Raw genomic sequence first — 22,174 nt, 5'->3', positions numbered from 1 at the left:
AACAACAAAAAATCCATAGATTAAAAAGAAAAATTCTTTCAAAATGCTGATTTGGGTGGTAGTTTCAACCATCACCACTGTTGTGCATCCTCTTCCAGATATAGTGAACACAAGAATGGATAAGGAGAACAAATTATCTGCATTATTAGTTTACTTAGTTGGTTAAAAGGTAGCACATTCCCAATGGAAGAAACTGGCTTTCCATTCTAAGATCTACAAAGGCAACCTTTCTTTGTACCTTTTCTCTAAATGACATGTTCATTCACCTATTTATTGAGTACGTACCTTACTCCAGGTGCTAAGCTCCTGAAGCCAGCTGTGCACACCATCTGCACACTCAGCTGAAAGTGGAAACCATGCCGGCTGTTAGCGCCCTGGTTATGCTCCGGTCACTGCTCATCTCACATGTTGCCCAGGAATCAGAGCTACTTTGTTCACCTATAAAATGAGCTGGTGCCATTCACCTTACAGGCATCACAAGGGCTGAACACCATTATGAAGCAGATGGCAGTGTCCACCTGCACATAGCAGGTGTCCAAACACACTGCCCCAGTGACTCATGAGCTACACTGCAAATAAATACCCAGCTCTTCTTTCTTTATATTCCATTTATACCACTTCAAAGTGCCTGTATTTATTTACTTCTTGGTATAAAAGTTAAGATTAAAATGAAGTCTATCCCTAGGGAGAAGCAATTAGAACAGTCAAACCTTGGTTCTTGAACAATTCTGTTCTCGACCAAGTTCACAGAAATGTCTCGGCTGTCTAATAAAACTTCGGGTCTCGATTCTTTACCCTATAGCCCTTTCATGTTGATACCTGTTGACACATGACCAGTCATGTGTCTCTCACTGAGGCAACAAAGAAGATTGTTTTCAAGCATATCGCTTCTTGAACAGTTTTCCAGAACAAATTAAAGTCATGAACTGAGATTCCACTGAAATTAAAAGGCAGTGATCCAGTACAGGGAAGTACTGCTTCAATGAATAATGAGTTTATTGGACAGAATTTTTACTTGGGGCGGGGCGGGGGTTAGTATTGTGTTTTATCAAACAAACAGGGAAACTTAGTGCCTAGAGAATCATGCCACCAAAATTTAAGGACATCTTTCCCCCTTGGTCCCAATAAAACTGTTAACACAGTTGCATCTTGTTGATCCAGGCAGGTGGATGGGCGCCCTGAATTCTAGCAGCACTAGATTGTAGATTTCATAACTTCTTCCCCTCCACTCAAAGAGTGCCATCACATCTATGTTTCTGTCAAGTAATTCTATTTTGAGGGTTTCATGGCAATGCTCAGAATGGATACCTTACTGGTTAATGAAGACTTTATCCAACTGATAGTATTTCTATTGTATGCTTGTTTTGTAAAAATGGATTCATTTGGGAACAGCCTTCAAAAGACTCTGGCACCTGCCAACATTTCTGCATTTGGGGGCCAATGACCCAAACTTCTGGTTGGACTGCCCCTCTTCAATCAAGGCAAAGGGGTAAAGAGGTCAGTTTTAGGAACTGGTTCCTGCTCTGACTAGAGAAGGAAAGGAACCAGCATGGGATTCTCATTCACTTCACTATCCCTTTTGTTTCTTCCTGCAAACAAAATGAACATGGGCTTGTTAAAAACTGGAATCACAAAGGGTCCAAAGCAAAAAAACAACACATGTTGGCTGCTTACTAAACAAAAATGTAATTACATTTTGGAGATAAGCTTTGCCCCTTCCCTCTCCCACCCCATGGAGAAATAGTTTCTTTCATCTTAAATGCTACGTTTATAGAACTAAAACTGTTATTTCTAGGCTGTACTTGCCCACAATTCCTAAATTACACATTACCTTTTTTTTGCATGATTTGTTATAGAATGTGTTACCTCCCGAGGTAATTTTTAGCAAACTGCTTCTTAAAGAAGTAATATAGTAGGGGTTATTTCTTTTTAAGAACAAACATGTATTGAATACTTAAAAGTCCAACGTACATAGATAAAAATGTCTCAAAAATACTGAGTGATCTTTTAACATTTTAAATTATCCAAAAATATGATGACCGCAGTTTGAGAGGCAAGCTTGGGCAGGCCTGCCTTCGCTGAGCGTCAGCTCCTGTGCGGCTGGCTCTTGAAGGTGCACTGCATTTGGCTGCAGTGAAAGTAATCCCAGTCTCCGGTTTTCAGCCTCGGAGGTTCACTTCTCACTTCTCCCATGTCCACTGCAGGTCGGCTGCTGCTGGGCTCCACTTGGGAACCTGGATAACCCAAGCTGTAGTATTGCTGGTCATGGTGTCAGAGGGAAAATAGGTTCTAATATGGAAGTGATATGTGTCACTGTCTTCATGTGTAGTTAGTCAAAGCAAGTCACATGAGATGGGGAAGTATCTTCCTAGAGAAGTTATTTTATAAATTTTTATCTTGAAATTATTATATATTCACAGAAAACTGCAAAGAGGTTTTGTGTGTCCTTCGCCTGGTCTCCTCCAATGACAACATCTTAGGTAACAGCAGCCTCCCAACCAGCACTGAACATGAGCACCACCCGAGACATCACTCATTTTAACAGCTGTGCATGCATAACATTTGTATGTTTAACTCTGTGTAATGTCACACATGTACACTTGTGTCACCACTGCACAATCAATATTCAAAACAGGCCCAGCACCACAGATGCCACCCTCACCCCTCCCCGCCCGAGCCTAGCCTCTACCAACCACTGCACAGCATTCCTACGTAAATGAAAATGCAATGTGGAAATTTGGGGGCTGGCTTCTTCACTCACCACAATGCCCTTGACAATGCCCTTGAAACCCATCCAAGTTGTGGGTATCAACCATTTGTTCATTTGGATTACTGAGAAGTATTCTGTGCTGTGGTACAGGGGGAATGATTTTTGAACAATAACTGAGACTGGCACTCTGCTCATATCCTGTTTGCTTCAGAGTTTGGTTTGCAGATAGCACGTTCATTTTCTCAGGTGGCCTGGAGCATTTGCTGGGGCCCTTAGTAAGACACTGGGCTGAGCCAGGTGGAGGTCACCGGGCTGTGTCCCTGTCCTCCCTCCAAGAACTGGGAGAGCAGGAAAACTCCAGGAGGCTCTTGGACACTGGTTCCTGAAGCAAGTCTTGTCTGCTTGAGAGGCTGGGGTAGAGGAGGAGCTCCTCACATGTCCTGCAGCACTCCTGGAGAGCTACAGGAAGAATCAGCAGTCCACACGCAGAGTGAGAATGAGCCCATTTTAAGGAGATGTAGGGCCCAAGGCAGAGGCCAAAGTTCTGTCCAGTTCAGGTATTAGCCAAGCTGCTAAGCTGTTTACACTTCTGTTAAGTGAGTAGAGTAGGTTAGGTGAGTTCAAAGACTTCTTCCAACTACAATTCCACAGATTCAAGTTGGAAAAAATCCCAAGATCCATGATGTCCTCAGTAAGGAACTCCCAGTGAGGTGCTATGTCCTCATTTGGGAAATTAGGCCAGGGAAAGCCCAGTGTGGGGGAGGGTAAGAGGGTAGTTTCACAACCTACTGAGAAAAAAATAGATTAATGTTACACAGGGTCCTTTCCAGCACTTACACATCATGGTCCAGCCCAGAGTCATAATTTGTGTAGCAGCGAAACTCATTGGCCAAGTTACGGGTGTGCTCTGGAGTAAACTTACACATCGTCACTCCAAGAAGTCTCATTGCCTCTTCCTCCATGACAGCACCTGAAGAGAACAGATCAGGTGAACCTGAAGAGACAAATACAAGTGGGCACCCTGTATTCTGGCAAGGTGAAACAATGTCACTCAGCAAATGAGGCTAGAGGTCCATTCTCCAGTTTCTTTTACTTTCTCCAACAGTTTTGCAAATTACTTACTTTCTTTTCTTATTTAATAGTTTTCTTGTCTCTGCAAAGCTGAGACAGTTAAAGCTTTAGAAATAGATTATCCCAATAACATAGGGAAAGCAAAAGTACTTATTAAAAACTGGTGTTTTCCACTTTGATCAGGAACCCCCTTTTCAGTAACATCCACTCTTGCAAACTTACAGGAATACACTCACACCAGCCTTTAGCTAACCAACCCATTTCTCCCTCAGCTCTGTCTTCACCCCACTGCCTGTCTTGCACAGCCCATTGCTATGGACATTGTCCCAGATGCTGCCAAGCACCCATCCTTTGATGCTCATGGCAGGAAGTGCTGCACAGGCAGAAACCCAGGGCTCACCCTGGATTCTCCCTTTTATCACTTCCCATGTGCAGAGCACAGCACATTCTTTCAGCTTCATCTCCAAGTATATCTTTCCTTCACCCCTGCCCTCCTGTTCTACCATCCAACCTCATCCAGACTGCTCTCTCAGCTAGACACTGTGTCCACTCACCAGTATATCCTTGTTGGTACAAAGTTAAAGCAATCTTCTTTAGACAAACTGGATCATGTCCTTTTGGGGCTGGACACTTTAAAAGAAAATTCCAACTCTGACCGGCACCTGTGTGTGGGGGAACTCTCTTGGCCCAACACCTGGGTCCTCAGGGCCTCGTCTGGAGATCACTGCTGCAGTGCTGCTCAGCCCAGAGAACCAGTGGTTCTGTAGTACAGCCTCCTGACTCTGTGCCAGCCTGCTTTTCTCTGATTCTTTCCTATACTTATCATAATTAAGAACTCATTTCTTCCATCTGTTGTGTTCATTTTTAACCTATCCTCTAAAACCAAATGTATACTGCATGAGGTCTGCTGGCAGAAAAGGCTAGTCACAGCTGTAAATTAATAAGTAAATACTATTTGTTTGAACAAGTCATGTTCTTGACTAAGTACACAACTTGACAACCAGAACAGCTCCACTGCTCAGTTCAGGTACTCTGGGGAGAAAAGTGGCCACGGAGCCAGGTGCAGGAGCAGGGGACTGTACCTCAGGGCCTGGACACCAGGCTTCCCAGACTGGAGAGGTAGTTACCATTTTAGTTCTTCTGGGTCAAATTTCAGCATATCCACCTTAATACTGTATCTCAGTTTCCCCAGAAAGAACACTGTTCTGCTGTAATAAACCTGATCTAATGCCTAGCGTGTAACCTCAGGCAATCCATGTTAACTCCAGAGTACACATCTCTCTCATCAAGTGCAGAGGCTGCATCAATGTCTAATGACAACGATGACAAGTGCATTCACCATATGTGACCCCACTGATGCGTGGGAGGCAGTCCTTACAGCCCTGAAAGACGGACAGCATTACCAGCCCCATCTCTACAGATGAGGAAACTGGGGCACAGAGAGATTACATAACCTGTTAAGGTCACACGGTACATGGTGGATTCTAGATCTGAGTTCTAAGATCTCTTCCAACTCTTGACACCTGATGCTTGAATATCACCTACCTGTGCACAATAGAATCTTGCCCCGAGTCAGGTACTTGATGGTTTCTGATGTTTTTCTGAGACATTCCTCAGAAAGATAGGGGGGGTCTACTATGACGATGTCAAAACTATGAGCAGCGATGTTCTCAGGGAAGTCCAGTGGATTATTGTAATCATAGAAGACGAACTCCTTTCCATAAATGGCAAATCTTCTATCATACTCAAAGATATACACATCCAGGTCTTCTCTGTGCAGCTCTCTCAGTTTTTGGTACACACTGGGGGTGCTCACACAGGCTATACTGTAAAACAAAGAGCAAGTACACCAAGAGCTGTGGTGGACAGCTGCCTGCACCAGACAACATCACTAAAAACAGAGGTCCCTGTGCTCAGACCTCTAAAGAACATAACAGTGCAACTAACATGAGAGCAGTAAATTCTCAGATAAAACATAACTCATTTTTAAGGAATCTGGTATTTAAAAATCTGCAACTCATAATTTTTAGATATAAAAGAGATATGCTTCTTATAGTAAAAATTTAAAACATTTGGAATACATAAGCTCAAAATTAGCTCAACACTAAATTTACCTATTATTTTCATGGGCCTTTAACATTCATAACATTTATTTTAAATACTTTTAGTATCAAACTACGTGTTTTGAAGTTACTTTGTAATATGCATAATTTTGAAAGAAAAATTCCAAAGAACTCCTTCAGTAACTCCAGTTTTCAAAAAGATACATTAAAATTAGATCTCAGTGTTTTGGCTGCTATATTGTATATGGAAATTACCAGCAGTCTGCAGTTTATGAATGGGTAGTGTTCCAATAGTTAACTTTTACAACCAACTTCTAAAAAAGCTAGAGGTAACAAACATTGAACGATGGCGTTGATTGTGGTCCATCTGTTACAAAGGGATATACTATGTGGCCATCATGTCCCAAGACACTCCAGGAACATACGGGGCAAAAAGACACTTTCATGAGTATAAGACTATCTGCTCAGAGGCACAAGAGCCAGAGAGCATAGCTGCCTCATGGGAGAACTGGGGGCCTGGAAATAATGAGGAAGGTAACTTACTTTTTATTCTCAATCCCCTTTATAACTTTTAGATATTTATCACACATATACATTATCATTCAAAAAAGTACATTTTTGTGATTTAAATTATATCTTATTGTTTATGATGTAACAGTTGTCCCAATTTGTTCCCATTTGCCCCCCTCTATCCAGCCCAGACCCACTCCCAATACCATTGTTCATGTCCATGGATCATACATATGTGTTCTTTGGCTACTCTATTCCCTATGCATGACTATTCTGTAACTACCAATGTGTATTTGCTAATCCCTTCACCCATCCCACCCATTTTTTGCCCATCCCCCTGACTCCCACCCACCAACCATCAGAACGTTCTCTATATCTATGATTCTGTCTCTCTTTTGCTTGTTTTTGTTTTTTAGTATCAGCTGTTGATAGATACGTATTTACTGTATTTTATTGTTCATATTTTCATCTTATTATTATTTAAGAAGCCCCTTTAACATTTCATATAACACTGCTTTGGTGATAAGCTTTTTCTTGTCTGGGAAGCACTTTATCTGTCCTTCGATTCTAAATGACAGCTTTGCCGGATAGTGTAATCTCAGTTGTAGAACCTTGTCAATCCCTTCTAGTCCACAAAGTTTCTTTTGAGAAATCAGCTGACAGTCTTATGAGAGCTCCCGTGTAGGTAACTACCTACTTCTCTCTTGCTGCTTTTTAAAATTCTTTGTCTTTCACCTTTCCCATTTTAATTATGATGTGTCTTGGTGTGGGCGTCTTATGGGCTCATCCTCTCTGGGACTCTGGACTTCCTGGGCTTGTATGTCTATTTTCTTCACCACATTAGGGAAGTTTTCTGTCATTTTTTCAAATAGGTTTCCAATTTCTTGCTCTCTCTTCTCCTTTGGCACCCCTATGATGCAAATGTTGGTATGCTTAAAGTTGTCCTGGCGCTCCTTACACTATCCTTATTTTTTTAAGATTTGTTTTCTTGTTCTAATTAGGTGTTTTATGCTTCCTTATATTCTAAATCACTGATTTGAGTTTCAGCTTCATTTACTCTACTGTTGATTCCCTGTAAATTATTCTTCAGTTTAGTGGGTGTATCCTTCATTTCTGACTGGTTCTTTTTTATGACTTCCAACCCCTTTTTTATGCTATTGAAGTTCTCATTAAGTTCACCAAGCATCCTAATAACCAGTGTTTTGAACTCTGCATCTAGTAGAGGCCTCCATTTTGCTCAATTCTTTTTCTGGAGTTTTGTCCTTTCACTTAGGCCATGTTTCCTTGGTAGCTTTCCATTTTGGCAACTACCTTGTGTTTGTTTCTATGTATTAGGTAGAGCTGTTTTGACTCCCTGGCTTGCAAGAGTGGCCTAATGTAGTAAGTGACTTATAGGGTCCAGGGGCACAGCCTCCCCTATCACCCAAGCTGGGTACTTGAGGGGCACCTACTGCGTGGCCTCTGTACACCCTCTCTTTTAGTTGAGCCTTGATTGTTGTAGGCAGGTCAATGGGAAGGATTTACCCAGGCCAGTCAGCTGCAAGGACTGGCTGTGTCCTTGACCACCAACCTGTAACCACCATGGAGGATGAGCTGTGCAGCAGCCTACTCCACAGAGCAGGACTTACTTCAGCTGGTCTCTAGTGCCTACTGAGTGTGTCCCTTGTTGAGGTGATTAGGTGGTGGTGCTCTGATGTGGTCTGTAGCTGTCCCCTGGGTTAGAAGGCTCTGGGGGCTCCTGGGAGGTTCAGGCCAAGGTCAGCTGCCACCTGGCATGAGCTACAAAGCAATCAGCACTTGGCTGCTACTTGTGCTTGGTTTGGAGGTGCCCAAGCATGTCCAAGCTGTGAACCAACACCAGCTGCTGGTAATACTGGCCTGGGGCCACTGAGTCACAGGCACAAGGTACGCTGAGGCAAGATGATGATTGTTTGTAAGATTTTAGGAAAATATGAAGCACGAGCCAAGACAAACCATTGAAAAGGAAAAACCGGGGACTTCCAGCCAAGATGGAGGCCTAGATAGACATGCTGCATCTCCCTCCACAAATAAGAAGGAATACAACTATCTTAAAACTGGAGACAACCAGAAGTTCCAGAAAATCAAGCTGCATGGAAGTCCAACAAACAAAGATATAAAGACAAAATACTCATCCAGACAGGTAGGAGGGGCGGAGCTGGGGCAGAGAAAGTAGTGTGGCGGCGGCAGTGGCAGGCCAGCGAGTCACATTTTAAAAAGTAAGGAGCAACTCCTGGGAAGTGCTCCCAGCACCAGACCAGACCACGCAGCTCACGGTTCTAGCACCGGGGAAAATCAAGCCTCATTGCTTCTGACTGTGCAAGCCAGTGGGGGTTGGGGCGGAGGAAGAAACTGCTGGTTTCTCAGCAGAGTCCGCTTGTTTAAAAGGTCCCCAAAGTCCTAGAACATCCGCAGACCCGCCCAATCTTGGAACCATGGTCATGGCAAAAGCTAGAGGGGCGCCAGTCCCATACAGGAAGTGGGAGAAGTGCCTAGAAAAAGGGTGAGTGCTGAGCAAGAGGCATTGTTCTCTCTCAGACCCATCCTCCACATACAGTGCCACAATGTGGTGAAACAGGTCGCCCTGTAAAGATGAATACCTAAAGCTCCACCCCTTAAAACATAACAAGTGCAACAGCTCTACCTAAGACATAGAGGCAAACAAACACAGAAGCCTGACAAGATGAGAAGACAGAGGAGTATGGCCCAAAAGAGGGATTGAATCAAGGTTCCAGTGGAAGAACTAAGTGACGAGGAAATAGCCAACCTAACAGATGAGGAGATAGACAACCTAACAGGAGCAGAATTCAAAACACTGGTGATAAAGATGCTCACAGGCTTGACAGATATGCTTCAGTATGGCAAACGCATAAGAGAAGTGGTGAAGGCTATGCTAAGTGAAACGAAGGAAAATCCATACAAAACCAATGGGGAAGGGAAGGAAACCGGGTTTCAAATCAATGATTTGGAACATAAGGAAGAAAAAGACAGTCAACCAGTGCAGAATGAGGAAGCAAAAATTGAAAAAAATGAGGAAAACTTCCCAAATTTTGTGAAGGAAATGGACAAACAGGTCCAAGAAGCACGGAGGGTTCCGGGCAAGCTGGATGCAGAGGAGACCACACCAGGACGCATCATGACTGAGATGCCAAAGGTGAAAGATAAAGACAGAGTCCTGGGGACAGCAAGAGAGAGGCGGAGAGATGCCTATGGGGGGGAGGGGGGGGGGCCTATAGGACTATCAGCTGATTTCTCAGAGGACACTCTGCAGGCAGGAAGGGACTGGAAAGCAGTATTCAATGTGATGAAAAGTAACCTGGAACCAGGATTACTGTCTCCAGCAAAGCTATCATTTGGAATGGAAGGGCAGATGAAGTGCTTCCCAGACAAGGTGAAGCTAAAGGAGCTCATCATCATCAAGCTATTATTATATGAAATGTCAAAGGGACTTACTTAAAAAAAAGATCAAAACTACGAACACTAAAATGACAACAAACTCACAAACATCAACAAGTGAATCTAAAAAATAAAAACAAAATCCAACTAAGCAAACCAGAATAGGAATAGAAACATAGGTACGGGGATCATTGGAAGGGTTATCAGCTGGGAGAGGGGAGAGGGAGAAATGGGGAAATGGTGCAGGAACCAAGAAGCATATTCAATTGGTACAAAATAGACAGGGGGATGTTAAGAATAATATAGAAAAGCGTGAAGCCGAAGAACTTATATGCACGACCCATGGACATGAACTAAGAGGGGTGGGACTGCTGGAAGGAAGGGGGGTACTGGGCAGAGGGGAGCAAAGGGGAAAATAATTGGGACTACTCTAACAACATAATGAATAAAATATACTTTAAAAAAAAGAAGCATAGTAGGAGGGAATAGGGTAGACAGGAAGATGTTGAGAAGAACTATATGTAAACCAATGGGCATGGACTAAGGGGGGAGACAACTGGAGGGATGGGGAGTCACTGGGTGGAGGGGAATAAAGGGAAAATAAATTGGGACAACTGTAACAGCATAATCAATAAAACATATTAAAGTAAAAAAAGAAAAACTTAAGTACGTATAATTTAAAAAGTAAAAGAACAGACAAAAGGAAAACTTGGGACTTCCAGTAAATGATAGTGAGTGGAACATGTTCATGTAGATTTGTGCCCTCATGAAAGCCTATTCGATATAAAATAAGTAGAATTCTGTTTTATTGTTGAAGACTGCATCTGCAAAAGAAAGAGAACATGAGAAGAGACAAAAGAAACACACTTAGGAAGCTATAAAATAGTGGAGATTGGTATCTGACTTGGCAGACCCAAGACACCAAATCCCAGCAGCCAGGAAAGCTGGGGAACAGCCTGGTCTCCATCACTGCACCCCAAAGGCTCAGGATGCTGTAGACCAGGTAACTCAAGTGGGCTGAAGGTCCATGTAAGAAGACAGTCATTCCCAGGACTCTCCTCCCTCTCACCGGCCCCCAGGCGTCTACCCTCCATGACAGGAAGAAAACGAGGGATGGTCTCTAGATTGGGGGACAAATATGGGGGGTGCTAGCACAACTAGTGATGTAGTACTGTGTGGCAATGACAAGGATTAAGTTAAACCCACTGGATGCTGGGACCTACAGTCCTCTCAGTATTGTACCTCCCAGGATAATGTCACAACACACATAACTTCGAGGGAGAAATTAGAAGACTCTCCTAGAGCTCTAACCAGTCCAGGAGGAAAGACCCAGACAGAGTGATACTGGGGGTTACCTAGAAAATAGCTCATCCAGGTTATCCAACTGCAGAGACCAAGTAAATAAGGTCTGCCATGTGTCACAGCTTTCAAACCTTAATGTGAACAGACAGTGAAGGTAAACAGATAGTCAAGGAAAGCACCTAATATTAGAGGTCAGAATAAACAGAAAAGGCCTGTTAGGAAAGAAAATTAAAAAAAAAAAATCTTCAGAAGGATGAACAAGATACAATAATAAAGAAACATTCAGTGACCCCAAAAGAGAGCTGGAGGTGATTACATATATGACAGCAGAAATGGTAAACCCAGCAGAAAGTTCAGAAATAAACTTGAGGAATTTCCCCAGAAACTAAGGCAAAAAAAAGATAATAGATGGAAAAAAAGTAGATCAGATCCAACATTTAAATGCTAACAGAAGTTCCAGAATGTGGAACAGAAGAAATGGGAGGGAAATCAAAGAAATGAGAGAGAAAAGGCCCCTCCCCTTAGCACAAGAGGGGAATGCTCTGTGCCAGGATACAACGAAAAATGGGGATTAAGTGAAAATCCTAAATTTGCACTAAGCAAGGATGGGGAAAATCAGGTTTCCTACAAAAATTCAGAACAGCATAGGATTTCTCAACAGTACCTATGAATACTTGGAGGCAGTGAAACAATGTCCTCAAAACCCGATTTACAAACCCAGCAAAACTATTATAAATGAGAGTAAGGTTAGAATAAAGGTATTTTTAGACATGAAAGGGTTTTAAAATTTGCCTCCCACATATCTTTTCTGTGGAAGCTATTGAAGGATGGACCCAACCACAAAAAAGGCTGCTATCTGAGGACTGGGGTACAGGAAACTGGGAATCCAGAATAAAAGAGGAACAAAGATCCCCAGTATGAGGGTAGTAAGAGCTAGAAATCAACCAGTCCAGCTTGCAATGGGTGGTAAAGCCCTAGGGTGATTTATTTTTTTTTGATGAGTTGAATTATTTTTGCATTTATAGACAGGAAATTTATAAAACCAGGGGAAAATTTGAGGATTAACAAGTGATATGGACATAGAAACACATAAAAAATAGGACACATTTTACAGTAAAGAAGAAGTAAAAGTCTCTGCTGTAAAGAACATTTATGTTTTCATGAATGATATAAACCCTGTTCTAGCCCAAATCAGGAAAAAATGACTAAGAACACAGACAGAAAGCATGCACATCTGTGGAAGTGGCAGTCTGAGAGAAATCCTCACTTTCTAAGTCAGGAAACAGTGTCACAGGTGACAAATCCAGAAAGGCCAACATAAGTATGTTATTGAAAAGTATGGTTGTAAATACCAAAGAATCTATTGGAAAGGAGCTGAAAAGGGGAGGAGGTAGACAAGGGGGAAAAATTAGAAATAAATATTTTTTTAAACAAGTGTTTTAGGGCCATTTGATTTTAAATTACATATACGTAAAGTTTTGATAAAAATAAAAACCAAGTTAGAGACTTCTGGCCAAGATGGAGGCCTAGACTGACACGCTCCATCTTCCTCCACAACTAAGAAGGACTACAACTACTGTAAAAGCAGAAATAACCAGAAGTTCCAGAAAATAAAGCTTCATGGAAGTCCAATGTCTGAAGTTAAAAACAAGTGGTACTCATCCCAACAGGTTAGAGGTACTAAACTGGGGTGGAGAGATCAAGCTGTGCTGACGGCGGCAGCAGCAACGAGTGATGGGCCAGTGGTAAGCACAGACACCCATATTTAAGGGGAGGCGAGAAGCACCTAGGGAGCACCTCTGGCTGCAGACCAAACCCATCAGCTCTCAGTTCCAATCCTGGGGAAGGCAGACCCCCATTGCCTCGGACTGTGAGGCCCAGAGGGCACAGGGACAGAGGAGGAGGCTCCTGGTCTCTCAGCAGAGTGAACAGCAGGAACCTATCTTGGACCCCAGCCCCCAAACAAAGCGCCACAGCATGGTGAGACGGGTCGCCCGGTACTGATGAGTGCACAGGACTCTGCCCCCAATAGCGTAGGAGGTGTGACAGCCCCGCCCAAGAAGGAAAGGTAAAACGAAAACTGTCAGGATGGCAGGGATAATGATAGAGATCCCAATCACGCAGCTGTCCAGAAAGCAAAAACATGAATTAACAGATGAACAGATAGATAATCTTTCTGAGGCTCAGTTCAGAGCTGTAGTTATAAGACCACTTATAGAAATAACAGCGGGACTTAAGATGAGGAAGGAATGAAGGATAGTCCTGCTGAAATGAATGAAAACACGTACAAAACAAGTTGTGAGGGAAGGAAAACCAGGGATCAAATCAACAAATCAAAATATAGGGAAGAAACAAACAGTCAACCAGAGCAGAGAGAGAAAACAAAAAGTGAGGAAAATGAGGAGAAGCTCAGAAACCGCTGGGACAACTATAAGAGAGCGAATATCCGAATTATAGGGTTGCTAGAAGGTGAAGAAGAACTAGAAATTGAAAAATTATGTGAAAAAATAATGAAGCAGAACTTCCCTAACTTGGGGAAGGAAATAGACTTACAAGTCTCTGTGCCTGAAGCACAGAGAGTTCCAAATAAACTGGACCCAGGGAGAACCACACCAAGACACATTATCATCAAAATGTCAAAAATTAAAGATAAAGAGAGAATCTTAAAAGCAGCAAGAGAGAAGAAGAGAATTATGTACAAAGGGGTCCCAATTAGACTATCAGCTGATTTCTCAAAGGAGACTCTGCAGGCAAGAAGGGACTGGCAAGAAATATTCAAAGGAATGAAAAACAAAAACTTACAACCACAATTACTCTATCCAGCGAAATTGTCATTCAAAATAGAAGGGCAGAGAAAGTGCTTCCAGGAAAAAGTAAGACTGAAAGAGTTCATTAGATCCAAACCACTGTTATATGAGATGTTAAAGGGATTTGTTTAGAAGGAGGATCAAAACTATGAACATTGAAATGAAAACTGTATTACAACCAACAACAGAAGCTAGGGAACCGAAACAAAGGCAAACTAAGTAGGCAATGAGAGTGGAAAAAGAATTATAGGTATGGGGAACATATTAGGCGGAGGTCAGCGGGTAGGGGGAAGGGGAGAAAGGAAGGGAGATGATGCTGGAATTAAAAAGCATAGTAGGAGGGAGTGGAGTAGACAGGAAGATGTTGAGAAGAACTATATACACAACCAAAGGGCATGGACTAAGGCGGGGGACAACTGGAGTGAGGGGAGTCACTGGGTGGAGGGGAAGAAAGGGAAAAGAAATTGGGACAACTGTAATAGCATAATCAATAAAACATATTAAAAAAAATAAAATAAAGTAAAATTCTGATTAAACCAATTATAAAACAAAAAAACAAAAAATAAAATAAAACCAAGTTAATAAAAAGAAAACCTACATTCTTAAAACTTCAAAAAGTCAAGTATTAAGATTTTTTTCTCTTAAAGCAAACTACAGGGGTATAAAAGTAAGAAGCAGGTTAGCAAATTAAAAAAACAACAACAAAGATTAGACATCTTACAATGAATACAATTCTGGGTGCCCCTAAACTTGTTATTGCAGCAGTTCTTATTCCTCATATTCTTTTGCAGATCATGATTCAGATTTCCTACAGAGCATCTCTCATCCAGGAAGGACATTTAAAATATTAATTTAGATTAAAACAAAAGAGAAACAAAATTTGACTCTCACCTTCCACCTTGTCCAACAGCAGCAATCGCTTCCTTGGCAAGCCTCAAAGCAGTTTCCTGACTATACCAAAACTGGCTCAATTGCTGTAACAGAGGGATGAGTTGAAATCGTTATAGAATTAGTACAAATTTAGTTCCTTTAATTTAAACTATGCATATATTTAATTTAGCAAACTGAGGACTAACTGAAGAGAAGTCTTGTAACCAAGGATTTATAGAATAGCCACATCAAGACTGGTAAGAAGGGTGGAGATGCAAAAAGGGTTGGGCCCTACCACGTGCACCTGGAGCACCCGATCCCAGCAGAGGCAGCCGCCAACCATGGATTGCTTTGTAGCTCCGAACAGGTAGCCCAGGTCACAGGCAGCAACTGACAATGACCTATACTGGAGTCTCTCCCAAGAGGCCCCAGAACCAACACAACCAGGAACTGGCTTCAGATAGTATCACAGCACCACCCAATTAGCTCCACAATAGGCACAGCCAAAGGGAGATCGCAGTATGCACCAGACCCTGCTGGAGCAAATTCTGCTTCGTGGGGTCAGCCCCTGCACAGCAGCTTGTACACCGTGGTCAGGGTCGATTCTCAGAGTCAATCAGCCTGACAGTCAATACCACCCAGGAACATGTCAACAGTAATCAAGATCCAACTGCTGACCTGGCCTGGTGGTCAGTTGGCTGGAGCATTGTCCTGTACACTAGAAGGTTGCAGGTTTGATCCCTGATCAGGGTTTGTACAGGAGGCAATCAGTCTTATGTTTCTCTCTCACATCAATGTCTGTCTGTCTGTCTGTCTCTCCCCTCTCCCTCTCTCTATTTCTATCTCTCTATTTCTGTCTATCTTTTCTCCCTTTCTTTTTCTCTCTAAAATCAATAAACATATCCTCAGGTGAGAATTTTTTTAAATATTAAAAAAAAAAAAAAAAAAAGACTTGCACCACCCATGGACATGAACTAAGGGGGGTGGGATTGCTGGGGGGAAAGGGGGTACTGGGTGGAGGGGAGCAAAGGGGGAAAAATTGGAACTATTGTAATATCAATAAAATTAAATTAAAAAAAAAAAAAGACTCAACTACGACAGGAGGGCTTGCATAAGACAAAGAAGGGACACTCCTAGAGTACCCAGCTCAGGTGAACAGGAAGCTACTGGGTCCCACATGACACCTACTACATAAGGCCACTCTACCAAGACATGCAGACATAGCAGATCTACCTAATACACTAAAACAAACAGAGAGGCAACCAAATGGGGAGACAAAGAAACATGCCCCAAATGAAAGAACAGGAGAAAATTCCAGAAAAAGAACTAAATGAAATGAAGGCAAGTCGTCGTCGTCGTCGTCGTCGTCGGCAGCCGTCCGTCTCGAGAGACGATGGTGTAGCTTCTTAAGAGTCTATCTGCACCGCCGAGAATGGCTGTGCAGTCCGACTTGGGAGTGACACGTATCTGTCTCCTCCCGTGCTGAATCGACATCTTGCGATGACGCTGGAGTGTCCTCTCCAGTGAAGCTGAAGCTACAGAGCCTGGGCAGGGTGATATGGAGGATCTGCTGTTGCCCATGCAGCAGACCCCCCCTCTCTTCGCAGCTGAAGGGTCCAAGGGAAAGACGGAGTCAATACAGCTTGGCTTCAGGTGCGCCGCAGGAGTTGCCGGTGTTGACTACAACGTCAAACCGCCTTAGGGACTCCGGCTCCGGATTTTCTGTCGGGGTTTACTCCCTTAGCCTTTCCCCTGAAGAGGTATGCCGCAAGGCAGCGGAGGATTTTTGGAGTCAGAGTTTTCCTTCTCTGATGTGCCCTGACTGGAAGATCGAACCAGCGACACTTAGCTCGCAGGCCGACGCTCAATCCACTGAGCCAAACCAGCCAGGGACTAAACTGAATATAACCAAAGAAATTCCCTGTTATCCTATTTTTTTCAGATTCAGAACTACTATCATTCAATACACAAAAGTCAGCGTTAAAAACTGGAGGGCGGAATTAGCACAAGGCTAACTTTAACATAAATAAGCAGTTTTCTTGCTGAGGTGAAAACATACCTAAGTAATTTCAAACTTTAAGGTTTGGGCTGAATTTTGAATGCTATCAGCAGGTGGTAACAGGAGTTAAAAGATAAACCCTAGTTTGTAACTGCTGTATAGAAGGCAGGCAGTCTGATCATTAGAACCAAACACAATGCCTGGCCTATACTAAGTAGCTGTTGATTAAAATAAATGTTTACTAAACTAAACATTTCACAGGAATCATAAGATTCCTTAAGTTATTTAATCCAACTCTCTCATTTTACAGATGAAAAACAAAACTGATGCATATTTGCTGTGACATTTTTCAAGCAATTTGTTGGTATGTCATGTACCACATGACAGGTGAAATAGCAGCTGTTAAGAGCTCAGACTTTGAAGCCTCTAGGCCTGTGGTCATGTCCGTTTTTCATATGTTATGTCCTAATACACTCATGGGAAAAGTTCTAATTCTCTCCATTTGACATTGAGTCAGCAAGCTCCTAGAGGGGAAAGGGTCTGGTCAGGAAGAGGAAAAATGCCCTCCATTAATGTACTTCATACTTTCATTTTAAGGTTCATGATCTTAGGAAAAATCCTGTAAGCTAGGAAAGGGGGAAGGGGTTGTCTTTCTACCTTCAAGTCATAGCACAGAGTTCTGCCAAGTAGAAAAAAATAATGAATGTCAACTGTAATGGAAAATAACACCTAGCACAGAACCTGGACCATGTTTCCTGCATGAATGGTGAATAAATGACAGAACACAGGGCTAGTGGCCCAGAAGCGTGGTGTCATGAGGGTTGGTCCATTACTGTTTTCTACCTCATTCTGCAGATAGATCATAGTCCTCTCCCACTAGGCTGCCACACCCAAGTGGGTGGCTCAGTAAGATTTTGGTGAATGAATGTCGATGATGAAGTAACCCGGGGTTTGGCCTTATAAAGGAAGTAGGAACTATTGGCAAGAGATTCTCATAGGAGAGCAATGATATATATTTTGGGGGCAAGTTTGAAGGCAAGTAAACTACCAGATACACAGTTCAAAACAATGGTTATAAGGATGCATAAGGAACTTAAGATCAAATCAATGATTTGGAAGACAAGGTAGCAGAAAACACAATCAGAGGAGCAAAAACAGAAAATAATTTTTTTAAAAATGAGGAAAGTTTAAGGAATGTTTGGGACAACATCAAGTACAACAACATCTGCATCACAGGATACCAAAAGGAGAAGAGATAGAACAAGGGATTGAGAACCTATTTGAAGAAATAATGACTGAAAACTTCCCTAACTTGATGAAGGAAAAAGACACACATGTCCAGGAAGTTCAGAGACCCAAACAAGATAAAGCCAAAGAGGCCCACACCAAGACACATCATAATTAAAATGGCAAAGGTTGAGACAGAATCTTCAAGCAGGAAGAGCTGCCGTAGACAGCTGATTTCTCAACAGAAACACTTCAGGCCAGAAGGGATTAACGATAAATACTCGGTGATGAAAAGCAAGGACCTACAACTAAGACTACTCTACCCATCAAGGATATCATTCAAAACTGAAGGAAACTAAAGTGCTTTCCAGACAGGAAAAAGCTAAGAAGTTCATCACCACCAATACAGTACTATGAGAAATGTTAAAAGGACTTCTTGAAGAAAGAAGAAGAAAGAGGAAGAAGGAGGAGGGAGAAGAAGGTGGACAAAGGAAGACGAAGAAGAGAGGAACATAAATATATATAATAAAGTGGCAATAAATATATTCCTTTCAATAATCACTTTAAATGTAAATGGATTAAATGCTCCCATCAAAAGACATAGAGTAGCTGACTGGATAAGAAAACAAGACCATTCTATATGGGGTCTACAAGAGATCCACCTCAGATTAAAAGACAAAGGGATGAAAAAATATTTCATGCAAATAGAAACAAACAAAAAGCTAGGGTACAATACTTATATCAGACAAAATAGACTTTAAAACAAAGACTATAATAAGAGACAAAGAAGGATATTACGTGATTATAAAGGGATCAGTCCAATAAGAGAATATAACCCTTGTAAACATTTATGCACCCAACACAGGAGCACCTAAATTCATAAAGCAAATCTTGATAGACAATATAGGGAGAGACAGACAGGAATACAGTCATAGTAGGGGACTTTAACACCCCATTGACATCAATGGATAAACCTTTCAGACAGAAAATCAACATGGAAGTACTGGCTTTCAATGACAAACTAGATCAGATGGATTTAATTGATATGTTCAGAGCATTTCAGAGAGGGAGTGAAACATTGATGTGTAAGAGAAAATTCAATCGGTTGCCTTTTGCATGCCCTCAACTGGAAATCTGGCCCACAACCCAGGCATGTGTCCTTGATGGGGGATTCAAATGTTGGAAAATTTTAGTTTCAGGTAATAGCTAATAAGCTTAGTAATCAGTGTATGTAAAAAGCTATTGTTTCAGGAACTGGAGGTATGACCCACCTTGATTCTAGGAAACCAGAAGCAGTTCCACCTGTGTGCCTCAGGAGGACTGCAAGCAATCAAGACGGTATCTGAGCCTTTGTACTCCAGGTGACCACCACCCAGGACACAAAGACCACAGCCCAGGACACAAGGACCACTGCCCAGGGCACAGAGACCACCGCCCAGGACACAGATGAAAGAATGCTGAAGCTTTTATCTGATTAACCTTTTCCTTGACTTCCAAACCCCTTACCTACTCTTCTCTTTATAAAAAGGGCCTGTTTATTATAATGGGATTTAAGACAGTCTGTTAGGGTACAAACCCGATGTCTTCTCAGAACACCAACCATCTGAATAAAGCGCCCATAAAGATTCATTCTCTGTCTCTGCTTATTGGATCTGGTAGATGACAGGAAGCATGGGCTCTGGCATTCCAGTTTCATCCTGACAGAGAATTGAACAGGCAACCTTTTGGTTCACTGGCTGACACTCAATCCACTGAGCCACACCAGCCAGGGCTTGGTTGCATTTTTAAATACCAATAATGACTATCACAAAAGGAAGCGAAGAAAACAAACCCATTAAAAATTGCATCAAAAAAGTAAAATACCTTGGAATAAATTTAACCAAAGAAAAAAAAGACCTGTACTCAGAAAATCATAAGACACTGAAGAAAGAAACTAAAGACACAAATCAGTGGAGGTATACACCATGCTTATGCATAGAAAAAATTAATATCATTAAAATGTCCAGACTTCAGGCCAAGATGGAGGCCTAGACTGACACGCTCTGTCTCACTTCACAACTATGAAGGACTACAGCTACTGCAAAAGAAATTACCAGAAGTTCCAGAAAATAAAGCTACATGGAAGTCCAACATAAGAAGTTATAAACAAGTGGTGCTTGTCTGGACGGGTAGGGGAGCGAAACTGGGGTGGAGAGATCAAACTGCTAACGGCGGCAGCTGCAGCAATGAGCAGCGGGACAGTGGTAAGCACAGACAACCGTATTTAAGGGGAGGTGAGAAGCGCCAGGGCAGCACCCCCAGCTGCAGTCGAGACTCATCAGCTCGCAATTCCAACACTGGGGAAGGCAGACCCCCATTGCCATGGACTGTGAGGCCAAGAGGGCATGGGGACGGAGGAGGAGGCTCTCTGTCGCTCGGCGGAGAGTGAACGGCAGGAATCCATCTTGGACCCCCGCCCCCACAAAAAGTGCCACAGTGTGGTGAGGGTCGCCTGGTAGTGATGAGTGCACAGAGCTCCGCCCCCTATAGCATAGGAGGTGTGACAGCCCCGCTCAAGAAGGAAAGGTAACAAACCTGTCAGGATGGCGGGGTTAATGATAGAGATCCCAATCATGCAGCTGACCAGAAAGCAAATACACGAATTAAAGGACAAACAGATAGATAATCCTTCTGAGGCTCAGTTTAGAGCTATAGTTATAAGACAGCTTACAGAAATAACAGCGGGACTTAATTAAGATGAGGAAGGAATGAAGGATAGTCCTGCTGAAATGAATGAAAACACATACAAAACAAGTTGTGAGGGAAGGAAAACCAGGGATCAAATCAACAAATCAAAACATAGGGAAGGAACAAACAGTCAACCAGTGCAGAGAGAGGAAACAAAAAGTGAGAAAAATGAGGAGAAGCTCAGAAACCTCTGGGACAACTATAAGAGAGCAAATATCTGAATTACAGGGTTGCCAGAAGGTGAAGAAGAACTAGAAATTGAAAAGTTATGTGAAAAAATAATGAAGCAGAACTTCCCTAACTTGGGGAAGGAAATAGACTTATAAGTCTCTGTGCTTCAGGGAGCACAGAGACTTCCAAATAAACTGGACCCAGAGAGAACCACACCAAGACACATTATCATCAAAATGTCAAAAATTAAAGAGAGAATCTTAAAAGCAGCAAGAGAGAAGAAGAGAATTATGTACAAAGGGGTCCCAATTAGACTATCAGCTGATTTCTCAAAGGAGACTCTGCAGGCAAGAAGGGACTGGCAAGAAATATTCAAAGGAATGAAAAGCAAAAACCTACAGCCATGATTACTCTATCCAGCGAAATTGTCATTCAGAATAGAAGGACAGAGAAAGTGCTTCCAGGAAAAAGTAAAACTGAAGGAGTTCATTAGATCCAAACCACTGTTATATGAGATGTTAAAGGGACTTGTTTAGAAGAAGGAGGATCAAAACTATGAACATTAAAATGAAAACTGTATTACAACAACCAACAACAGAAGCTAGGGAATCAAAACAGAGGCAAACTAAGTAGGCAACGAGAGTGGAAAAAGAATTATAGGAATGGGGAACATATTGGGGAGAGGTCAGCGAGGAGGGGGAATGGGGGAAAGGGAGGGAGATGATGCTAGAATTAAGAAGCATAGTAGGGGGTAGTGGAGTAGACAGGAAGATGTTGAAAAGAACTATATGGGACAACTGTAATTGAAAAACCAAAAAAATTTAAAAAAAAAAGAAAAGAAAAGAACTATATGCACAACCAATGGGCATGGACTAAGGGGGTGGGACAACTGGAGGGGAGGGTCACTGGGTGGAGGGTCGCAGAGGGACAAGAAATTGGGACAACTGTAACAGCATAATCAATAAAATATATTTTTTAAAATGTCCATACTACCCAAAACATTCTATATATTCTGTGCAATTTCTATGAAAATACCAATGGCATTTTTCACAGTACTTGAACAAATAACTCAAAAATTTCTATAGAACCATAGAGGACCCCAAAGAGCCACAGCAATCTTGAGAAAGAATAATAAAGTTGGAGGAATTACACTACCTGGTATCATACTATATTATAAGGCTATAGTAATCATAACAGGCACATAGATCAATGGAACAGAATAGACAGCCCAGAAATAAACCCACACTTATATGGTCAATAAATATATAACAAAGGAGGCAAGAACATATAATGGGGTAAAGAC

The 22,174-nt window shown here is 42.2% G+C and overlaps 1 protein-coding gene across 1 annotated transcript in view; it reads right to left on the bottom strand.

The window, feature by feature from the left end:
* Positions 1-972: 972 nt before the first annotated feature.
* The window catches only part of EEF1AKMT1 (EEF1A lysine methyltransferase 1), a 29,609-nt gene continuing 8,407 nt past the window's right edge, over positions 973-22,174 (bottom strand). The window contains exons 3-5 of the mRNA XM_090273688.1: positions 14,769-14,851; positions 5,327-5,607; positions 973-3,680 (exon numbers count right to left, since the gene is read on the bottom strand). Coding sequence (XP_090129814.1) covers positions 3,544-3,680; positions 5,327-5,607; positions 14,769-14,851 — 501 coding nt within the window. The 3' untranslated portion in view covers positions 973-3,543. The remainder of the gene's footprint in view (positions 3,681-5,326; positions 5,608-14,768; positions 14,852-22,174) is intronic.

The sequence above is a fragment of the Furipterus horrens genome, unplaced genomic scaffold (assembly GCF_987537825.1).
Source record: "Furipterus horrens unplaced genomic scaffold, mFurHor1.1.pri manual_scaffold_4, whole genome shotgun sequence".
Classification (NCBI taxonomy): domain Eukaryota; kingdom Metazoa; phylum Chordata; class Mammalia; order Chiroptera; family Furipteridae; genus Furipterus; species Furipterus horrens.
Note: the sequence above shows the minus strand (reverse complement) of the source record. Positions and strands in the feature narration are given on the sequence as shown.